General features: G+C 44.9%; 1 protein-coding gene across 4 annotated transcripts in view; it reads right to left on the bottom strand.

Moving 5' to 3' along the window:
* Positions 1-24,467, bottom strand: part of NGEF (neuronal guanine nucleotide exchange factor) — a 453,640-nt gene that overhangs the window by 3,773 nt on the left and 425,400 nt on the right. For 3 of the 4 annotated variants that reach the window (XM_075340891.1, XM_075340890.1, XM_075340893.1), the window contains 7 exons: positions 23,688-23,762; positions 19,430-19,519; positions 17,388-17,551; positions 16,830-16,985; positions 16,331-16,410; positions 15,609-15,644; positions 2,546-2,650 (listed from right to left, as the gene is read on the bottom strand). In XM_075340891.1, the coding sequence (XP_075197006.1) occupies positions 2,546-2,650; positions 15,609-15,644; positions 16,331-16,410; positions 16,830-16,985; positions 17,388-17,551; positions 19,430-19,519; positions 23,688-23,762 (706 nt within the window). The remainder of the gene's footprint in view (positions 1-2,545; positions 2,651-15,608; positions 15,645-16,330; positions 16,411-16,829; positions 16,986-17,387; positions 17,552-19,429; positions 19,520-23,687; positions 23,763-24,467) is intronic. The other variant, XM_075340892.1, reaches the window with a different exon arrangement.

Raw genomic sequence — 24,467 nt, forward strand, 5'->3', positions numbered from 1 at the left:
TTCTTTACAGATATATAGAAGGAATAAGGGTATGTGCGCACGTTGCTTTTTACCTGCTTTTTACCTGCTTTTTTGCTGCTTTTTCTTCTGCGCTGTTTAATGCCAAAATGGATGTGTTCTTCTATTCAAGCAAAGTCTATAGGAATTTGGGTTTCTTGTTCACACTATGTTGTTCAAAATGCTGCCTTTTTGTGGCAGAACTTTGGTCAAAAACTCAGCTTTTCAAAGAAGCAACATGTCAATTGTTTTTGCCATTTGGGTTTTGCACTGCAAAGCTGAGTTTTTGACCAAAGTTCTGCCTCAAAAAGGCAGCATTTTGAACAACAATAGTGTGAACAAGAAACCCAAATTCCCATAGACTTTGCTTGAATAGAAGAACACATCCATTTTGGCATTAAACAGCGCAGAAGAAAAAGCAGCAAAAAAGCAGGTAAAAAGCAACGTGCGCACATACCCTAAGATCAGAACACAGAACCCATGTCTGGTGCAGCCCGCGAGGGACTGTGCATGACAAATTCATTGTCCCTTTTAAATCCCTCTCTACAGCCCCATGATTTTGCCTGAATTGTTCCTTTAATAGCATTTTATGTTACATTGAATTATTAATGTGGTTTTGTAAATGCGGATTCATTGAAAGATCTCCCATAAGATACAGCAGAACACGAATGACAGGCGAGTCAATGTCTAACAGCCAGACCACGGGGAAAGCGTGAATGGTAACATGCATACAGTGCATTCACAAAGCAGTCACTATGATATCAGAATGGCTGCAAAAATACCTCTTTGATTAGCACAATCCATCACTATGCTGCACACTCAACTGGAGGAACTTGTTATATAATCTGAGAACTATGGAACGTAGCACCATATGGTGGAAAATATGGAAGTGCGATGCCTCAAGGTTCACTTACAAAAGCCTTTCTAGAATGAGATATTCAACAACAGGCCCTTTGTGAAACTGCTCAGTTTAATAATAAAAAAAAGCTTAACAAAACCATCAATTGTATTTGTATTGTTCTTTTGTTTCTTCTGTTTGAGTTTATTGTTCTCTCCTGGTTATCAGTACAAACATTACTCAACATTTTCCAATCGGCATATTAGTTTAAAGGGAACCTGATATTCGGAGAGTAAACCAAAGCCATGATGTTATAGCTGTTTTGTTTTATTATTCTATATCTTTGTTGTAAAGCTATTTTTTTGTTTCTGTTATTTTTCTCATAAACCAATAAAAACCATTGTGAAAGTTCTGGTAATTCATCACCTTCCTAAACATGCCCCTGCTAAAATGACCTGATTTACTATGCTAGATTAGAAGAAGTTAAAAAACAGTGCAAGCTGTATGCAACTTACTCGCCAAGAACCATGTGGGCAGAGCCGGTGTGTAAAAGCGTCATGCATGAGCTGGTATGGTGGAGCGCTATGCATGGGCCAATGAGGTGGAGCGCCATGCATGAGCCAATGTGGTGGAGCACCATGCATGAGCCAGTATGGTGGAGCATCATGTATGATCCGGTGTGGTGGAGCATGGAGCACCATGCATGAGCCAATGCGGTGGAGCGCCATGCATAAGCCAGTATAGTGGAGCGTCATGCATGATCCGGTGTGGTGGAGCATGGAGCACCATGCATGAGCCAATGCGGTGGAGCGCCATGCATTGTTGGCTTTTGGAATGTTTATTCCGATTTTTTTAAAGTACTGCTCAAAAGAGCTGGAGCTGACGTCAAACACTCAGTGAAACATCAATAAAGGAGGACTAGGTGTGCAAGCGGCAAGGACATGTGACTCCTGCACTGCCCAGATGACTCTTGGGTGAGTGGTGTACATGTAAGGCCTATGTTATAGGTTTTTCATATTCCGCAAAGTAATATGTTCGGTTTTAACAGAAGCATGTTTAGATAGACAATATCAAGCCTTACAACATCATGGTGTTGGTTTGCGCTCAGAAAATCTAGTGACCGATTCTGCAGATGGCGTCATATGAAACGAGGGATATAGGGACCACCATTCTGGAGACGTGTGGTTCCTAAAGGTGGAACCTGCATGTATTAGACATTAATGGCAACGGTTTGTTGTGCGACAACCCCTTTAACTCTCTAGCTGGGATGTGTCGTTTTTTTTAAATACTAGACTATCCATAGATTGGAGACCACCACTCTACAGCTGCATATGTTCAGGACAAATGCAAAAAAGGACTGAAGCCAATTTATACACAAGTGTCTATATACCTGCTCTCCCAGCACTCCAGCCTGGCTGTCATCCTACACAGAGCCCTTCTAGGACACTTATGGAAATGACTACAGATTAAACAAAATCCCCTCTGCATACCGGCAAATGGTTTATTTTTTTTATACTCAGATAATAGTTGAGTAGATCAAGCTTGTCACTGTGCTACAATTCTTTAGTCTTAGCCTGTCACTCAGAGAAGCAATTCAGCCCGCCAGCCTGACACAGGTATTCTGCTCCTGAAATCTGTCAAAGTCTTATTATGAATATCATAATGCAAATGCCCACTGGGACCTGATTCTGTCACTAGTGAGGCACATACCATCATCTGTCTTGTCCAGGACATTGAGAAGGTCTGCCAGATCAAGAGACAGCTCGTCTGGCTCCTGGGCAATGTAAGGGTGGACACACTGCACCTGCGGACAGTCTGTAAGAAAGAAAACGTAATAGTAAATGAACAATAAATATCACTATACATAGGTTAGAATTCTTATTTCATGGTGTTACACACTGCAAATTTTCAAATTGTCTCCTCAGGGAGGGAGAAGACAAATTCTGCTGCCACCTATTGGAGGGAGCAATGCTAAAAGTCAAAAGTGACCCTTTAACGAGTCTTGTCATATGACTTACCATTTATGGCAGATTAGAATCTCAATTTGCAGACACTGTTTCGGGATCTGTCTGTAAATTGAGATTCTGATCTGGCATAAATCCTAAGGGGTACTTTGCACGCTGCAACATCATGCTGCGATGCCGAGCGCGATAGTTCCCGCCCCCGTCGCAGCAGCGATATCCTTGTGATAGCTGCCGTAGCGAACATTATCGCTACGGCAGCTTCACATGGACTCACCTGTCCTGCGACCGTCGCTCTGGCCGGCGACCCGCCTCCTTGTTAAGGGGGCAGGTCGTGCGGCGTCATAGCGACGTCACACGCCAGGCAGCCAATCGGAGCGGAGGGGCGGAGATGAGTGGGATGTAAACATCCCGCCCATCTCCTTCCTTCCGCATATTCTACGGAAGCCGCAGTGACGCCGGTAGGAGATGTTCCTCGCTCCTGCGGCTTCACACACAGCGATATGTGCTGCCTCAGGAGCGAGGAACAACATCGGACTGTCGCGTCAGCGTAATTATGGATTACGCCGACGCTGCAGCGATGATACGATTACGACGCTTTTGCGCTCGTTAATCGTATCATCGAGCCTTTACACACTACGATGTCGCATGCGATTAGTGCGTCACTTTTAATTTGACCCCACCGACATCGCAGCTGCGATGTCGTAGTGTGCAAGTACCCCTTAGTCATACGACAAGACTCGTTAAAGGTCACTTTTGACTTTTAAGATTGCTCCCTCCAATAGGTGGCACTAGAGTTAAGAGTACATTACACGCTGCAATATCGGTACCGAGATCGCTAGCGAGCATACACGCCCCCGTCGGTTGTGCGTCATGGGCAAATCTCTGCCCGTGGCGCACAACATTGCTTACACCTGTCACACAGACTTACCTTCCCTGTGACGTCGCTCTGGCCGGCGATCCGCCTCCTTTCTAAGGGGGAGGGTTGTGCGGCGTCACAGCGACATCACACGGCAGCCGTCCAATAGTAAAGGAGGGGCAGAGATGAGCGGCCGCAACATGCTGCCCACCTCCTTCCTTCCTCATTGCTGGTGGACGCAGGTAAGGAGACGTTTGTCGTTCCTGCGGTGTCACACACAGCAATGTGTGCTGCCGCAGGAACAACGAACAACATCGTACCTGCAGCAGCAACGATATTAAGGAAATGAACGACGTGTCAACAAGCAACGATTTTTCACGTTTTTGCGCTCGTTGATCGTCGCTCATTGGTGTCATACGCTGCGATGTCGCTAATGGCGCCGGATGTGCATCACTAACGACTTAACCCCGACGATATATCGTTAGCGATGTCGTAGCGTGTAAAGCACCCTTTAGTCTTCTTCCTCCCTGAAGAGACAATTTGAATATTTCGCAGAGGAGCATTCAGGCTTAAGGCCTCTTTACATTGCTCAAGCGATCTCGTTGGGGTCACGGAATTTGTGACGCACATCCGGCCGCATTAGTGATGTCGTTGCGTGTGACACCTATGAGCGATTTTGCATCGTCACAAAAACGTGCAAAATCGCTAATCGGTAACATGCCACCCTATTCTCAATTATTGTTGCTGCTGCGTGTACGATGTAGTTCGTCGTTCCTGTGGCACCATACATCGCTATGTGTGACACCGCAGGAACGAGGAACCTCACCTTACCTGCGACCGCTGGCAATGCGGAAGGAAGGAGGTGGGCGGGATGTTACATCCCGCTCATCTCTGCCCCTCCGCTTCTATTAGGCGTCCGCTTAGTGATGTCGCTGTGACGTCGAATGAACCGCCCCCTTAGAAAGGAGTCGGTTCGCCGTCACAGCGACGTCGCTAGGCAGGTAAGTAGTGTGACGGGTCTGAGCGATGTTGTGCGCCACAGGCAGCGATTTGCCCGTGTCGCAAAACCAATGGGGGTTGGTGCGCACGATAGCGATGTCGGTAACGATATCGCAGCATGTAAAGCGGCCTTTACAGTCTCCTCACTGAAATGCTGGAATGGTGTGTCAATATCCGTAAGGAGAAAAGCTTCCCTTTTACACATGACAAATTGAAATGGGACGTGTGAGTCTATTCACACCAACTGTATCGGCCATGATAGTCTGTGGCCGCTCGCTGTACAAGAAAAGGAGTACAGTCTCTTACCTGTCAGCATCCGCTGCTCTTATTTTGCTTAGCCTGGTGCATTGCTGCGACATGACACAGATGCCAGGTTAGCTAATCAAAAGAAGAACCACGAATGCTATCACATAACAGGCTGGACACACTCTTCCATGCAGTGGCGACCAACACTGTTGTAGCCGATGTAATAAATCCACACAAACTCTGCTGCAAATACAAACTAATTTTTATCATAATACAGTATGTTACAAAAGTGAGTACACACCTCACATTTTTGTAAACATTTTATTATAATTATATACTTGTAAAGCGCCATGGAATAAATGGCGCTATAATAATAAATAATAAATAATAATAATAATTATAACTTTTCATGGGACTACAGTGAAGATATGACCCTTTGATACAATGTAAAGTAGTCAGTGTACAGTTGGTATAAGAGTAAATTTTGTGTGCCCGCTAAATAACTTAAAGAAGTTGTCCAGTTACCAAAACTGATTTTTTTTTTTTCTGATAAATCTTGCTAATATGTGCCCCTCAACACATCTATTATGTTTTTTCAGCAAAATTACCTTTCATTGTGCACTAGCAGCACACGGTCATTGCTGGCTCCAGCTCTGATGGGGTTAATCTCTCCTCTGACTTCCTGTGTTCAGTTCCTACAAGTCCCAGAATTCTTTGTGGCTTTAGGGCGGTGTCTGGCTTATCTAACACACCCATTATGTCTAATACACCCACTCTGCTCCCACCCAAACCCTCCTCCCTGCCTCTTCCCAGTGGATGTGCACTGAGATCAATTACACAGAGACAGCAGCACCTTTACACAGCCAGGGGAAGAAAGTGTGTGTGCGCGTATATACAGTGTGTGTGTGCGCGTATATACAGTGTGTGTGTGCGTATATACAGTGTGTGTGTGTATATACAGTGTGTGTGTGTGTATATACAGTGTGTGAGTGAGTGTGTATGTGAGTGTGTATGTCATACTCACCTGTCTGCAGGGTCCGGGTGCCATGCTTGCTTCCAGCCCCTGTCTCGGTCCCGCCGCTTCGGCTGTGTGCAGTCTCCCCGGTGCATGCACGAAGCTTGCAGGACCTGGCCGTGGATCACCTGATGCAGTCACCTGACGCATCAGCTGATCGTAGTCTCGCCGGCTTTTTCTTGCCCGGCCGGCTATCAGCTGATCCTGCCGTCAGGGGACTTCATCAGCTGATTACCGGCCGCTCCTGCAGTGATGGGCCAGGATCAGACTCCGCTCCAGGAGCTGCCGGTAATCAGCACATAAGTGAGTATTTATTTATTTATTTTTTTTTTTGCACTGATGCATCAGCTGATTGTATAATCGGCTTTTATACAATCAGCTGATGTATGATGTGATTCACATCCTTTATCCTGACACATCATCTGATCGCTTTGCCTTCCTTCCAGCAAACCGATCAGATGATATTGGATCCGGATTGGACGGCGCGGGACCCTGACCCAGGATTACTGCGGAGGGGGGTTTATTTCAATAAAGATGGAGTCACTAATTGTGTTGTGTTTTATTTCTAATAAAAATATTTTTCTGTGTGTTGTGTTTTTTTTTTTTCTTATCATTACTAGAAATTCATGGTGGCCATGTCTAATATTGGCGTGACACCATGAATTTCGGGCTTAGGGCTAGCTGATAATATACAGCTAGTCCTAACTCCATTATTACCCGGCTAGCCACCCGGCATCAGGGCAGCTGGAAGAGTTGGATACAGCGCCAGAAGATGGCGCTTCTATGAAAGCGCCATTTTCTGGGGTGGCTGCGGACTGCAATTCGCAGTGGGGGTGCCCAGAAAGCATGGGCACCCTTCACTGTGGATTCCAATCCCCAGCTGCCTAGTTGTACCCGGCTGGACACCAAAATTAGGCGAAGCTCACGTCATTTTTTTTTAAAATTATTTCATGAAATTCAAGAAATAATTAAAAAAAAAAAAGGGCTTCTCTATATTTTTGGTTCCCAGCCGAGTACAACTAGGCAGCTGGGGGTTGGGGGCAGCCCGTACCTGCCTGCTGTACCCGGCTAGCATACAAAAATATGGCGAAGCCCACGTCATTTTTTTTTCTTTTTGGGTAAAAAACTGCATACAGTCCTGGATGGAGGATGCTGAGCCTTGTAGTTCTGCAGCTGCTGTCTGCTCTCCTGCATACAATGAACATTTTGAATAAGGAAATGACATCAGACCTTTTTTATTTTTTTCATCAACAATCTTTAATGGCATTGTGCACTGATTAAAAACGCAGTGAGCAAAAACGCAGCAAAAAAGGCACCAAATCGCGGCAAAAACGTGACATGCAGCATCCGGTCACCTGCACTACAAGTGCCAGAGTGGAGAAAGATAGTGACATGCAGCACACTATGTGTCAGAGCAGAGCATGTCACTGTCTCCACTCTGCTGACCTCACAGCCCGTACACGCTGCGATGGATGCAGGGGGACACAGAACAAGTAATCGGCCGACACTGGAGTCATCTGATTACTTGGGATGAATTGAGCAGTAAAATGCTCTGGTGCTCGATGGGCGAAGCCCATGCCGTTTTTTTAAAAAAAAAATTAATTAAAAATAAAAAAAAAAAAATCACATTGTTTGTGGGCTCCCGCTGCATTTTCTGTTGCTAAGGGTAACCAAAGCAGCTACTGGCTGCTAGCCCCCGCTGCTTGGTGTTACTTTCACTGGCAATAGAAATGCAGGGAAGCATTTTTTTTTTTTATAAAGGTTTTTCCCTGAAAACGTTTTTAAGAAAATGACGTGGGCTTCGCCATATTTTTATGTGCTAGCCAGGTACAGCAGGCAGCTACGGGCTGCCCCCAACCCCCAGCTGCCTAGTTGTACCCGGCTGGGAACCAAAAATATAGAGAAGCCCTTTTTTTTTTTTTTATTTCATGAATTTCATGAAATAATTAAAAAAAAAAATGACATGGGCTTCGCCGAATTTTTGAGTCCAGCCAGGTACAACTAGGCAGCTGGGGATTGGAATCCGCAGTGAAGGGTGCCCAAACTTTCTGGGCCCCCCGCTGCGAATTGCAGTCCACAGCCGCCCCAGAAAATGGCGCTTTTATAGAAGCGCCATCTTCTGGCGCTGTATCCAACTCTTCCAGTGGCCCTGGTGGCAGGTGGCACGCTGGGTAATAAGGGGTTAATACCAGCTATGTTTTACCCGCTGGTATAAAGCCCGAGATTCTAAATGTCAGGCCAAGGTTGACCTGGCCATTAAGAATCTCCAATAAAGGGTTAAAAAAAAAAAGACCACACAGAGAAAAATACTTTATTAGAAATAAATACACAGACACAGTAGGGACTCCATGTTTATTACTCCCTCTCACCCCTCCACGATGGAGAGATTTCTGTACTGACCATGCCAGGAGAGAGCGAGGGAAAAGAGAGCGAGCGAGGGGGGGGGGGGGGAAAGAAAGCGAGCGGGGGGGAAGAGAGCGAGCGGGGGGGGGGAAAGAGAGCGAGCGGGGGGAAAAGAGAGCGAGCGGGGGGGAGAAGAGAGCGAGGGGGGAGGAAAAGAGAGCGAGGGGGGAGGAAAAGAGAGCGAGGGGGGAGGAAAAGAGAGCGAGGGGGGGAAAAGAGAGCGAGGGGGGGAAAAGAGAGCGAGGGGGGGAAAAGAGAGCGAGGGGGGAGGAAAAAAAGAGAGCGCGGGAGGAAAAAAAGAGAGCGCGGGAGGAAAAAAAGAGAGCGCGGGAGGAAAAAAAGAGAGCGCGGGAGGAAAAAAAGAGAGCGGGGGAGGAAAAGAGAGCGCAGGGGGGAGGAAAAGAGAGCACAGGGGGGAGGAAAAGAGAGCGCAGGGGGGAGGAAAAGAGCGCAGGGGGGAGGAAAAGAGCGCAGGGGGAGGAAAAGAGCGCAGGGGGGAGGAAAAGAGCGCAGGGGGGAGGAAAAGAGAGCGCAGGGGGGAAAGAGAGCGAGCGGGGGGGAAAAGAGAGCGAGCGGGGGGGGAGAAGAGAGCGAGGGGGGGGAGAAGAGAGCGAGGGGGGGGAGAAGAGAGCGAGGGGGGAGGAAAAGAGAGCGAGGGGGGAGGAAAAGAGAGCGAGGGGGGAGGAAAAGAGAGCGAGGGGGGAGGAAAAGAGCGAGGGGGGAGGAAAAGAGAGCGAGGGGTGAGGAAAAGAGAGCGCAGGGGGGAGGAAAAGAGAGCGAGGGGGGAAGAGAGCGAGGGAAAAGAGAGGGGAGGGGAGAGAGGGATAAGAGGGGAGAGAGGGATAAGAGGGGGGCAGAGAAGAGGGGGAAGAGGGGAGGGGGAGAAGAGTGGGGGGAGAGAAGAGAGTGGGGAAAGAACAGGGGGGGGGCAGAGGTGCTCTGTCACCAACTGTCTCCACTCTGTGACTTGTGGTGCAGGTGACAGAGTGCAGACAGTTGGTCCCATGCAGCAGGACAGATGGCAGAGCACAGCGGTGACATGCCTGCCAGTGTCTTGCTGCTGGGAGGAGCAGATGATCACACTGTCCGACACCGGCCGCTCTCCTGACATCACAGCAGAGCGGGCGGGTGGACAGTGTGAGCACATACTTACGTGCAGGGGGGGATTCAGCTAAAGACCCCCCCTGTACTGCACCCTGGCGCCCCGTGTCTCAGCCTCTCTGCAGGACGCGGCTCCACAGTGACGTCCTCCGGCTCCTCCCCTCGATGCTGGGCTGTGACGTGCGGTAGTCACCGCCCACAGCCCTGTCACTCAATCTGAGTGGCGCCGGCATCCTGTGACGTACCCGTCTTGTTTGAGAGCCCGGAAATGCCGGGACGTCAGAGGATGCCGGCGGCCACAGCTCCAGGGGGTCATGTGACTGGCACTGAGCGTGCAGGATAGCGCCGCTCAGTGCCAGAACTGGAAACAGAAGCCAATGGAGAAGACGCCTAGAAAGGTAAGTATAGCTCATACAGAAAATAAAAAAAATGGGTGAACCACCCCTTTAAGACACAGCCATTGATCTCTAAGCTGCTGGAAACAACACAGAGTACACCCCTTGGTGAAAATGGTCAAATTGCGCTCAAAAATGTCAATGTTTTGTGTGGCCATCATTATTTTCAAGCACTGCCTTAACTCTCTTGGGAATTGAGGTCACTAGACCTTCACAGGAGCCACTGGAATCCTTTTTCATCCTCAATGATGACATCACAAAGCTGGTTGATGTCAGAGACCTAGCGCTCCTTCACCTTGCAATTGAGGATACCCCACAGATGCTCAGTAGAATTTAGATCTGGAGACATGCTTGGCCAGTCCAGCACCTTCACCATCAGTTTCTTTAGTAAGGCAGTGGTCATCTTGGAGATGTGTTTTGCGATTGTTATGTTTTCGAAGGGAGGGGATCATTCTCTACTTCAGTATATCACAGTACATGTTGGCAGTCATGGTTCCCTCAATGATCTGTAGCTCCCCACAGCTCGCTTCACTCATGCAGCCCCAAACTATGACACTCCCACCACCATGCTTAACTGTAGGCAAGACAGACTTGTCTTTGTCCTCCTCACCTGGTTGCTACCATACACGCTTGATATCATCTGGACCAAATAAGTTTATCTTGGTCTCATCAGACAGGACATGGTTGCAGTAATCCATGACCTTAGGGATACTTTACACGCTGCGACATCGCTAACGATTTATCGTCGGGGTCACTGTGTTTGTGACGCACATCAGGCGTCGTTAGCGACATCGCAGTGTGTGACACGGACAAGCGACCTTCAACGATCGCAAAAGTGGTAAAAATCGTTGGTGTTGGAGAGGTCGTCCAAACACCAAATATCGTTGTCTGGTGAGTAGCGATGTTGTTCGTCATTCCTGCAGCATCACACATCGCTATGTGTGACACCGCAGGAGCGACGAACACCTCCTTACCTCCGTCCATCGGCAATGAGGAAGGAAGGAGGTGGGCGGCATGTTCCAGCCGCTCATCTTTGTCCCTCCTCTGCTATTGGACGGCTGCCGTGTGACGTCGCTGTGACGCCGCACGAAACGCCCCCCTTAGAAAGGAGGCGGTTCACAGGCAACAGCGACGTTGTTAGGCAGGTAAGTCCGTGTGACGGGTGTTAGCGATGTTGTGCGCCACGGGCAGCAATTTGCCCGTGATGCACAACCGACGGGGGCGGGTACGCTCGCTAGCGATATCGGTCCCGATATCGCAGCGTGTAAAGTACCCCGTAGTCTGCTTGTCTTCAGCAAACTTTGCGGGATTTCTAGGACATCATCTTCAGAAGAGACTTCCTTCTTGGACAACAGCCATGCAGACCAATTTGATGCAGTGTGTAGCATATGGTCTGAGCACTAACAGGCTAACCCCCATTCCTTTAATCTCTACATCAATGCTGGCAGCACTCATGAGTCTATTTTGAAAAGACAATCTCTGGATTTGATGCTGAGCACAAGCACTCAACTTCCTTGGCGACCATGGCAAAGCCTGTTCTGAGTGAAACCTGTCTTGTTAAACCACTGTATGGTCTTGGCCACCGTGCTGCTGCTCAGTTTCAAGGTGTTGGCAATCTTCTTATAGCATAGGCCATATTTATGTAGACAAATAATTATTCATTTTTCTGATCCTCAGAGAATTATTTGCCATGAGAAGCCATGTTGAACTTCCAGTGACCAGTATGAGAGAGTGTGTGAGAGATAACACCAAGTGTAACACCCCTGCTCCCCATTCACAACTGAGAACATGTATCACATAACACTGGGGAGGGAAAATGGCTAATTGGGCATAATTTGTCTAATTTCACTTAGCGGTGAACTCACTTTTGTTGTGAGCGGTTTAGACATTAATGGCTGTGTCTTGAGTTATTTAGAGGGCACCAAATTTACACTGTTATACAACCTGTACACTGAGTGTCATATCTTCAGTGTTTCCTATGAAAAGATACGATACAAAAATGTGAGTGGTGTATTCATTTTTGTAATATAGTGTATAAATTAATATTAAAATATCTGTAACACAACAGTACCAGGGATACAAATATAGAATACCAACATGAAGGGGCTGCCATTAGAGGAATGTCTACATGTAAGGTGAGGTGACCCTTGGCGGTTACAGTACCATTGTCATTTAAAAAGGCTTTCTGGGGTTTTTCATTTCCAGAAACAGCGCCACTCTTGCTCATGGATTTGCCTGATATTGTAGTTCAGTCCAATTCACTTGGTCATATCCCTCATAATGTATCACAGATTTAAAAAAAACTAAAAGTAATCTACACTGTTTATTACAGTAGCTTCATTCACATTCCATTGAATTCAATGTGGGGCAGAGTGGCCGATGACGTAATTTACTACAATGCCCCTTAATTTCCTTCATGTTGATCACCTACACAAGCAAATAAATAAAGATAAAAATAACTAAAATTACTTGACCAATAATTTCGCCTAAACAGGGAACTAAGAACCATTTACGTGTCTGTAGAAGAAACTTGTTAGTTGAGTAAGTAGTTGAGTAAAGGCCGCTTTACATGCTGTGATATCGTGATCGATATCGCTAGCGTGCGCACCCGCCCCCATCGTTTGTGCGTCACAGGCAAATCGTTGCCCATGGCGCACAAAATTGCGCGAACCCATCACACTACTTACCTGCCTAGCGACGTCGCTGTGACCGATGAACCGCCTCCTTTCTAAGGGGGCATTTCGTTCAGCGTCACAGCGACGTCACTAAGCGTCCACCCAATAGAAGCGGAGGGGCGGAGATGAGCGGGACTTAACTTCCCGCCCACCTCATTCCTTCCTCATTGTGAGCGGCCGCAGGTAAGGTGAGGTTCCTTGTTCCTGCGGTGTCACACGTAGCGATGTGTGCTATCGCAGGAACGACAAACTACATCGTAGCTGCAGCAGCAACGATAATCGAGATTAGGGGGGCATGTCACCGATTAGCGATTTTGAATGTTTTTGCGACGATTCAAAAATCGCTAATAGGTGTCACATGGAACGACATCGCTAATGCGGCCGGATGTGCGTCACAAATTCCGTGACCCCAACGACATCGCTTTAGCGATGTCGTAGCGTGTAAAGCGGCCTTTAGTCCTGTGATTACAGCAGCCTTTTTCTACTCTACTCCTCCCACTCTCCCTACTCTTCTCTCTTATAATTTTCAATCTCTTCGGTGCTGTTGATAACCTTGTGCCTTTTACTATAAATATTGTGATTATCTATATGCCCTTATGCAAAGGACTTACCATGTACATATTAATGTAAATATGTATATAATGACAAAATGTATTTTTCCGTGAAGTACAAGTTTATGTGTATACTGATCTCTGTGTTTTTCATTTTTCCCAGCGACTAATGTGATCAAGGTCCTGGAGGACCGAAACGTTATTGTCGCAAAATTGTCGCAAGTGTCACATGTTTTTCAATTGTTACTATCTTGCCTTCTGTATTAAAAATCTATTAGCATTGAGAAAAAGAGTTATATCTTTATTCATTCTTGCCCATTGAGAGTGCAGTGTTATATTTATATATGATTACAGCAGCCTCTGCACCTATTTACGCAGGGTGCATAAGTGTCAACGACCGACTGCAGCTCCAAGGTATCTGTAACTTTATATATATATAAAGGGAACACCAAAATACAAAATCCTTGTTTAAGTGCTCCCTTTATTTTTTAGAGCAGTATATATATATATATATATATATATATATATATATATATATATATATATATATGTATCTTTCAGATAGTACAATAGGAAGGAGAGGTCTGCACCACAAATTTTTAATCTTTGAAGACAAAATTCTACAGGTAGTTAATGTATATAAGGTTTATGGAATACTGCAACATTTTTATGTCTCAATGGTTCCTTTTACCTTATAACAGATAATGTTTAACATTTTGCAAATTTGTTGGGACAGGAAGGACCAGCCAAGCCTTAAACGTAAGGTTGTAACAGTGATTTTATATGATTTTAATGTCACTTCCAATGACAGCAACCTCCTTCTGTTTAATCTAGTGTGACACCAAGACTGGGCTGATATGATTATGGAGATATAAATGGCTCCAGTATAGTCTAGGTGTCGCCCTGGCCTAATGCTTTCTCCTAAGGTTGAACTCATCAACTCAGGGAGTGAAGAATATGTCTTAATAGTGAAAGCCTGTCTGCATCTCCTTACATGACTAACTAACCCTCAATTCTTTCCTGTAATAGCATTTTTCTGTGTTCCTTCCCCAAGGCTACAAGCTGGCAGCTTTCCATTCACCTACTTGGAAATCATACTGATGCTTCTTTATATTTGGTATTATATTTAATAAAGGTCTTCTTGGATTATTTTTTATTTTGGGATTAGTTATCTGGCATAAAACATACTGGGAAATGTCCTGCGTCTAATGAAAATATGACAGCATGTATCATAAAACTGTCACTACGCAGGAATTAGAAGGGTAAGTCCTGACAAGTCCTTGATAATTGGGTCAAACATTGATGGAAGCAGCACTGCCGGTGAGACGATGAAACAGGGCAGGTTTGTAGAAGCGCAATGCGACGCAACAAGAACTCATTAAAAAGTGACATTGACAATTTGCACTATATTTCTACCCGATGAAATAAATATTTTTTCCGCAGTGCTTTAATTTTTCAGTCAGTTGCTGAGACGGAGAAAAAAAACATATTGCCCACACTGTTACTTACATACCGGGGACCGCCATGTTGTTGGTTGTACTAATATATATAATAAGGTAGAATAAAACAAGGAACAGTCCAACACCAATGAATCAATTGCTTCCTATGATGTTCGTCACTACTTATGGGTAGCGCAAATGGTAGAGTAGTCAGGAAAGCCAGGGTCTGGTAACAGGAGGACATGTATGGACACGGAGTACACCGAGGCATATTCAGGTTCCGATCCGAGGGTCAGAATTCCGGGAAGGCATGTAATGGTTTCAGGGAGTAAACTGAGATGTGGTCAGGTAACGGTCCGAGGTCAAAAACCAGGAGCTCACGACAGGAACAGGGAGTCGGCAGAGAGGAGTCAAACAACAGTTCAGGGTCAGGAAACCCAGGAAACCCAAGATCAGAACACAGGAAGGAACTCAGGCCAACAGCACAACAGCAGAACCAGAATGTACAACTGGCAAGGTTCTGGGAGAGCATGCTCACTATAGAACCAGAGCAATTACCCAGAAGATGGAACACCTGGGCAATAAGCACCTCCCAGAACCAGCATGGAAGCCTGCACTGTCAATCAACCTGCCAGCCAGAAGCCCAGGAAAACACAGCAGAGCATCTCCTAGTTGTCAAGATGCTCTGCACAGAGGAATCATGACACTTCCATTCATATTCTGGGTAAAGATACAGTGTCCAACTGGTTTGAGATATAGAGGGGTGCTTAGCCTTACACAAGGTACAAATGTGAACAAAAAAAAGGAAAGAAGATGGCACTCACAATTCCATAAGATACCTTTTATTCATTATTCTTTAAAAGCATGCCCGCAGGTGACAGCGGGCGCTGTCAAGGACGACAGCCGTTTCATGCCCAACTGCACTGCAACAAGTCCTGTAGTACCTAAATGATGTGTACTTGCTGCTTTTTGAAGCAAATTACATACCCACGGGTGGGTGGAGAATAATGGAAAAAAGGTTTTTAAGGGATGGTGAGTGTCATATTCTTGCATTCTTTTTTATCGGTTATATAATACTGTAGCCTTTCATTCTAATGAGGACTTTCCCCGTGATGAGCTGTCCACTTACATGTCACATTTGTCTGCGCAAAACTCCAATCTGCATCTGTATGGACAGAAGAAGAAGTAAACTGCTGACAGTAACTGAATTTCCAGTGGTGTTCTGCAGCAACCATGATCAGATTGGTGCAGCAGAGGTTGGTCCCGGCACTACCACCACAATGAGGCCCAGCAGAAGAAAACCCAATCTAGTACTGGTTAGGAGCAGAGCATTTGCTATCACTATTTTATTGTGACTGTTACATAGTATTTTAGTCCTTATTAATCATATGACTTCTGTGCGGAAATTTCCAAGTTGTACCGTATACGCTGAACCCTCTGAATAATTTCCTCAGGTGGGCCCAAAAGACCCCAAACAAATGTCATCAACTTTTAATTGCATTGGAAATCCGGTTAATATTACACACACAGGACGTACGATTAATAAGGTCTAATATGTTATTTGTGAATCAGTAAGAAATAGAACCTAGAGGTAGGTGATTAGTTGGACCTTAGGAGCCCATTAATGTGTTAGAATTTATTGGAAGTTCCTCCTCTCCAGTACGGTCCAACGGCACCCAAACAGATCATGATTTAAAGGGTTATTTCCATCTTAACAGGTTATAAGATATGTGATCGCTGTGAGTTCAACCAATGAGACTCCCATCGATCCCAAGAACGAGATTCTGAAATGTCCCATTAGAGTGCATGAAACCTGATTCATTCCTTGTCTACCGGACAGCTGGAACTTACCAAACACCCTGGCAGTGATGGAAACAAATTTTGTTCTTCGATTTGGAACTAGAGATGTCATCCATCGCTTCATTTCACTTCTGAAAAACACAATTTTGTTTCACACATATGTAGAATAAACATTGTAGAATGGGCAATAGGTATAGTAGATATATTATTATGTTACTTGACTGCTGTAGCCAATCAGAGACAGCTGATTGTCTGCAGCACTCACAAAGTATGATGGCTGCAGTGGTCACATGACTGCTCGGAATCGCAGCTCAGATAATCGTAGGAACAGCACCAGTCTCGGATATAAGTATACAGTATGGAGTTGTCCGGCAGTGGACAACCCCTTTAATAACATGGAGATGGAGCCATCAATATATCATATTATCATCAATATTTGTCAGTCACTCAACAGCAAAAACTGGTGACAACAGAGAACTCAGTGATCTGTAATCATGAAGCATCAGGGTCGTCTGTACTTGATGCCTGTTGGTGCTGGCAATGTACTTACTGGGATGAAGCCTTTAACATGTAAGTAAACTCCCTCTCATGTGCATTTTCCAGGAGTTTCAGGATGAAGACATTGGCCAGGGACTGTCCTTGGTCTTCAAGCTCCTCAACACGCAGGAGGCCACGTGCAGCGACATCAAATACTTGATACCGGTCCCTAAATGCAAAGAAAATGTGTGAAATTGGCGTTACAATATATTACAATATGAGAAATACTCTAATTATGCAGTCACACTGGGTCAGTGGTATTTATCTTCGGCTGTAGACCATCATGACCCTAAGGCTGGAATAACACATGTAGCTTTTGAGTCAAAGCCAGAAGTAGATCCATAAGGAAGGAAAAGTATAAAGAAAAGACTGATACTTCTCCCCTCGTTGTATCCAATTCTGTGCTTGGCTAAATACTGTAAAAAAATCAGCGTGTGTGATTCCAGCCCAACTGTGCCCATTTGTACAATGAACCTTTATTTTAGCTAATTTATTACAACTGACAAGTTCAGAATAACGTGTAGGATCCATTTAGAAATACTCCAGTTATTCTCCACCATGTTCTCCTCACCCGGGCTGACGTTTACACAGGAGCAGCAGATCATTGAACAGGAACAGATATACAGAGCGGAATAGTTTTTTAGTGCGGAGGGTGCGAGAGGTGCGAGGCCCAGACATCTGCTGCAGCTCTCCCTGCTTTAGTAACCATCGGGAGTGAGAGATGATTGGCACGGACTGTCAAGGAAAAGAAAAGACAGTTTAAGACTGAACAACCCGAGAAAACAAAACTATTTGGATGTATCATTAACCCCTTCCTGACCAGATAATTTCCCATTTTTGCGCTTTTGGTTTTTTTTTCCTCTCATTCCAGAGCCATAACTTTTTAGATTTTTCCACCACATAGCCGTATGAGGACTTATTGTTTGCATTTTGTTTTTTGGTTTTACAGCATACATTGTGGGGTATAAATTACCTAGCAATATCATTCTACAAAACAGTAAAATTATAACTATAACAAATGTATATCAAAAAGACTGACCAGCACATCCAACAGGTGTGAACAGGTGCTAGCTGAAAACATATAACTACAAAACATACGGCTGCACACTAAAATGTTAACAATGCATAAGTGAACTCTGGTATTGCATTACCGTTATAGGAATATTTTGAAGAAAAAAAAAAGATGATATTTAGCATATGTATTGGCCAATGCATGTGAGCCTGATAACCACGATAAGATGATCTCTATACTCGGGAACCTAACTTGAAATGCCACTATCTGGCTTAAAAATCTCCATGTCTGCGCAGCTAGACTCCAGGGCAGAGTGCTCAATCAGAAAGAAATGCACTACAATTATATAAAAAATTAGTAAAGCCATACTAGAGTTCCCTTATTCATTGTTAGCATTTTAGCGTGCAGCTGAATGTGTTTTGTAATTAGAGCAAATGTATAGTTTTGAAAAAATGTAAGTAGTGAAAAAAAAATGTTGCTTATGTTATTATCTTGAGGTCTATAACATTTTTAATTCTTTTTTGGCAAATGACCTGTGTCAGGGCTTGTTTCCTGCGTGGCAAGTTGATGTTTTTATTGATATCATTTTGGGTAGATACCTTTGATTGCTTTTTATTTCAGTGCTGGAGTGACCTAAAAAAAATGTATTCTATTTTTTTCGTTTTCTTTCCTCTTCAGGATGCCTATTGAGCAGGTATTTGGATAGACTGGACTTTCACTGAGGCAGCAATACTTTCAGCAGGCCTGCAGTCAGCATAGCAACTCATCAGCCCCCGCGCTATCAGGACGCCGGGTAGCTGATAGGCTCACTGCTTCACAAATTATGTTGAACTTGACACACTATGTAATAGCTGTAGAGTACAATAAAACATGTTTTTTTGCCTGTTTCAGAGATATATTTTAATCAAAATATCTGGCACCTACTGAGTTAATTTTTGTTAAGTCCAAGTCGATGTTATCAGTAGTTTTCACTGGGGGTGTGTACTTCTTCCCCCTGTGTGATGGTAACCAATCATAATGAGGCAGCAACACTCAAGGGAAAGCAGAACACATCCCACCATAGCTTGCAGCAGATTTCTCAGTGTGTGATATGCAATGATAGAGCTCTGATCTCCTGGTCAAACCTCCTGTATGACTAGAAAGTGCTGGGATTACACAACAAATGACTAATACCTTTCAGATTAGGTCACTGCAAGAATATGCTCAGGCCAACACTTTCTTATCATGCAGGAGGTTAGACCAGAAGTTATATCTTTACTAGGGATGATCAAATATCACAAATATTCCGCAATATTCGGCTTCGCGAATATTCGTCGAATAAGTTGCCGCCATGCGAATATTCGATGCGCAATGTAAGTCTATGGGAAGCATCCAACTGCATGTTACTAGTACCAAGCACCCAAGCATGGTAGTGCTCGTTCAAAACTATTAGTGACGTGTTCAATACTTATTTCATCTGCTGTACATCAGAAAAGATTTGGGGCAAGTAATCACAAAACATTTTACACAAATACGCGTTTAGCAAAATTTTGTAACTTTTGATGTCGGAAAACTGTCAAAGAGGCAATGGTAAACCCTCTTCATTGAATAACATACTGTACCTTGATCTTAAATTCAAGAGTCTTCTCTATACTGATGAGCTGTTCTGTGCGACTCATCTTCCTGACACCATCATTACAGGCTCGCACCAACTACATAGCAGAAGAGAAAGGCAAAAGACTCCTTTACAAAAAGCAATTACCCAATACCAGTGACTGTACAGACCTCCAACCAGGATTGAAGAAATTAAGATTTGATCACAGAAATAGAATCTGATCACAAAAATTTACCAAGAGCTTCCCGAGTATAATGTTATTAGGTTAACAACCAATACAAAGGAACATATTCTACATCCCCTGTGGATGAAAACAATATAACATTGTAATATAAAAGGTTTTCTATGTACTAATATGAATAATGCACAAATACAGAGAGTGTGGTAGTGCCGACACCTGCTAATATGCAGAAAAGCTTCTTGCACATCAAACCCAGAACACATCTGCTCTCCTATACAATATGTCTTTTTTTGGTCAAAAGGAAGATCAGATCTGGGCACAAACATCACAATGTTAGAAGGAAATGTGCCAAATACCAGATACAGCCGTGCTACATCAGTACGTGATGTTAGATTTTAAAAGCAGCTCTGATCACTCCACAATCTCTTCATTACAAACATATACTGACAGATAGACAAATTCTATCACTGCCGCCATGCTGTTATGCGGGCGTCACACGGTACGATATATCGGGCGATATGTCGGCGGGGTCACGTCGTAAGTGACGCACATCCGGCATCGTTTGATATATCATAGCGTGTGACAGCTACGAGCGACTGTGAATGAGCAAAAATACTCACCTCATCGTTGCTCATTGACACGTCGCTCATTTTCAAAAAGTCGGTTGTTCATCGTTCCCATGGCAGCACACGTCGCTCCGTGTGACACCCCGGTAACGATGAACTGCAGCTTACCTGCGCCCGCCGGCAATGCGGAAGGAAGGAGGTGGGCTGGATGTTTACGTCCCGCTCATCTCCGCCCCTCCGCTTCTATTGGCCAGCGGCTGTGTGACGTCGCTAGGACGCTGAACGCCCCTCCCCCTTCAGGAAGAGGATGTTCGCCGCCCACAACGAGGTCGTCCGGGAGGTAAGTACGTATGACGGGGGGTTAACGACTTTGTGCGCCATGGGCAACTAATTGCCCGTGACGCACAAACGACGGGGGTGGGTACGATCGTTCGTGCGATTGCACGATAGATCGTCCCGTGTGACGCCCGCTACTGGGAGGAAATTACCTTTATTCCTTCCTGCAGCCTCCAGCTCTCACTTAGTCAGAAGCATGTTGGTGTGGCTTTAGTCACCACTCAATACACAGTGAGTGCAGGCTGTAACCACACCCCGGCACATTGACTGACAGCTCGCTGTGCACTGAAACACTGCAGACGTGGCTGTCAGTCAATGTGCCGGGATATAGTTATAGCTCAATAGCTCCCTGTATACGGAGTGGTGACTGAAACTGCAGCGGAACACTTCTATGACTGAAAGCCAGTGGCTGCCAGGAAATGTTAATTTTCTCCAGGTAGCCAGGCTTCAATATTGCAGCTGCACAGCTTTGAAATGTTTGGCAATGTTTTTTTTTCCATATAACAATATGAATAGAAAAAATTAGAAATCTTGCAATTTTCATACTGGTAACTGGGCTAATTTATATTCGTACGTCCTTTCCTTTCAGGAAGAATATACAGCAGTCTAGTTATCATCAGAGACTTAAGTACAACAGGTAACACCTCGATACACAGCAGATACCATAGGATCCACCAACCACAAGAGGTGATGTTGGAGCTGATCCTGCTCCCCATTCCCTTCCAATACAAAATATAGGGTCAAAGTCAGTCTGTTAAGACTAATGTAGGAGTGCATTTCCTGAAACAACAGGAAGATTGAGTATATAATAGCTCCAGTGGTCAGTGTGAAAAGTGCAAGATTTCTAACATTCATTTTTAATACAGGTTGTGATATGGAAAAAAAAAGCAAAATATGTAAAAAAAATATATATTTCACATAAAACCTAGTTAAAACTATGTCATTTTTACAGCGCCTGTTTAATCAATTTGTGTGGTCCAAGGGACGGTCCCGACTCGGGAGGAATGTCCTAACTAGGACCAAGGGGGCGGGAGGGGTGGGGCTGCCTGACTGTCGGCGTTATTATCTGGCTGCTGCCCATGCAAGGGTCTTAGACCTCTTACATAACTCTGGATCGAAGCTCTGGGTCCGCCTGGCACACGACCTGTGCCCCTTATCTATTCTATCCATGCCATGGAACTGGCCACTTCTTACCAAACATAAGATAGGAATGTCCTACACCACTAAACAAACATTACAATCAGTACACTCAATGCCACGGATTAAGCGCCTGCTCCAGACTCAGGGACCCCTCATGCCACTGACGGATAACCCTGACTTTTTACCAGGGGCATCGTCTAATAACTTCTTGGGAAGCTCAAAACAGAACCCCCTGAGACTGGGACAGGTGGCACCAGAAGGGGTTCTTCTCCCACTTCCGGACATTGTGGGGCAGAGAGACTTCAAAATGCGGTTCTACTTTGAATATGCCCAACTTAAACATTTCATAACCACGCAGGGGCTAGACCTAACTTGTCCCTTATCCCCAACCCCTTTTGAACTTCTCTGTACAGGGACTCCCGACACTAGACATGCAATATCAAGGATTTATGGGATCTTGACAGCAGCAGCAGAAACACCACTTCCTCGCTTCTGTGCTGCTTGGGAGGCAGAGCTCGGCCAGACATTCTCCAGGGGTCAATGGGAACGATGCTTCCGCCTGACCCACAAGTCAGCGGTTGCAACGAGAATGCAAGAGACTTGCTACAAAATTCTCTCCAGGTGGTACAAGGTCCCGTCATCCCTTCATAAGTGGTGCCCCGAAATCCCTGACACGTGCTGGCGGTGCGGAGCACAGGGAGGTACCATGGCCCATATCTGGTGGTATTGTCCGAGCTTGGCGGCCTTCTGGAGCAAGGTGCTGGTGGGCATCCAGGAGGTCACAGGGATCTTAGTCCCCAGTCGCCCCGAGGCAGCCCTATTGTTTATGTTTAAAATACCGGAAAAGGTGTATAAAAAATCTCTTACCGGACATTTGCTCCAGGCCGCCAAGACAGTAATCCCACGACATTGGAAAGACCCTACTCCCCCGTCCATAGAGGAATGGGTGACAGAAGTAAATGTAATACACCGCATGGAGATGGTAATGGCTCAATCGCGAGGCCAGCTAGTGGAAGCCTCCTCTAAATGGTATCAGTGGGAATCTTTTCTCTCTGACCCAAGGTTTCTTGCCCTCGTTGACCCTCAGTAAACAAGACCCTCAGCTAGCCACACCTTCCATAGTCATTTTCATTCTTTTCAGGTTCACGCCCAACAGACGGGACGCCAGTCTCGGCCAACATATTCCTATCCACATCTTTCCCCCTACGGTTCTCCCCCTCTTGTCTCCCCCACCCACTTCTGATCTACTCTTTTCCTTGTTCTTCCTTCTTTACCTTTACTTTGGTTTCTTGTTTTCTATTAGTAAGTCATGTTGTTTGATCATTTCCTCAACGACAGTTGTGAAGATTACTGAGCCTGTGGCCTTTAGCCACCGTGATGGCTCCTTGTTTATCAAATTTGTATTCAATGGTTTGCAATGTTGTTGTACTCTTTCCTTTGAAAACCAATAAAACTTTACATTGGAAAAAAAAAAAAACTATGTCATTTTTAATGACATAGTCCCATTAAATACATTCCCATCCCTAGCTGTGGCCCCCAAGATCAGAAATTTAACACACCACAAATAAAATAAAAAAACTTGTGTGTTATATAATGACAGAAGTCATACGGACCGTACATATTGGACTGGTTTCATGGCTCTCACTCTTGGCTATGAAAGCTACGTGCCCAACAATGTGAATGCAGTTGGTCTGGGGGAGGTTGTTGACCATATAACACCCCCTATGATTCATTATTCAGGTTTTCCAAAAATATTACTAAGTAATATTTTCAATGTAAAAATGAAAGCCGGAAAGAAAATCAATGCAGATATTCAAAGGCACAAATCAGCTGCCATTGTTCCGTTAATATCCACATCTGGGTTTCTTTTCGGCCCTAGAAGTGACCTATTATTTCTGTAAATCTATTTATAAGGCTCTTGCTCTTTTAGGCGTTCTTTTTCCTTATGAGTCATACTTTATAACATAAGACATTGGGTCTGAAGCTTTTATACATGGTGTTATCAAATATCCTGTACAGCTTTTCTGTGGCATAATCCTTACTTTCTCCAGCTCCCGGTGTGCTTGTAGTGCCGACGCCTCCCGGTTTGACCCCTCCTCCACTTTAGTCAGAATATTCTGCCAAGAAAAGAGTCGGACAGACATAGATGTTAGCAGGAATGTTCTTGTTCTTCTATTGTAGACCAGTATGTGACTTGAACAAAAGATTTTATCTATTTCCAGTCGACCAGTTTAGTCTTTTTATGGTCTTACTGCCTTATCCATGGTTAGCTCGGCTGAATATTATGCATTTGGATTTGGGAGACTGGATTTTGCTGCTTGTTGGCAGACAAGCTTCAAACGTTCAGACTCTACGCTAGCCATGGGCAATGCGGTATTACATGAATAAGGCTTTTACAATGAAGAATACAGCTCATGAACACATTTTTTTTCAGTAAAAATACTCTTTTTTTCTTAGCTTATAATTCTTATTCAACCCCTGTAATATGTAAATCTCAGTATTTCACTTTGCTCCTGTCAGAGAAGATAGCTGGATGTGCCGTCATATCAGTTTACTAAAATGATCACCTATCCAATAGATACTTAGATATTATAAGATTGGTGGAGCTCTAATTACTGGATCTTCCACTGATCACCAACATAAGGGGTACTTCACACACAGCGAGATCGCTACTGAGATCGCTGCTGAGTCATGTTTTTTGTGACCTCATTAGCGATCTCGCTGTGTGTGACACTGAGCAGCGATCTGGCCCCTGCTGTGAGATCGCTGCTCGTTACACACAGTGCTGGTTCGTTTTTTTATTGTTGCTCTCCCGCTGATAA

The sequence above is a fragment of the Anomaloglossus baeobatrachus genome, chromosome 3, assembly GCF_048569485.1.
Source record: "Anomaloglossus baeobatrachus isolate aAnoBae1 chromosome 3, aAnoBae1.hap1, whole genome shotgun sequence".
Taxonomy (NCBI): Eukaryota; Metazoa; Chordata; class Amphibia; order Anura; family Aromobatidae; genus Anomaloglossus; species Anomaloglossus baeobatrachus.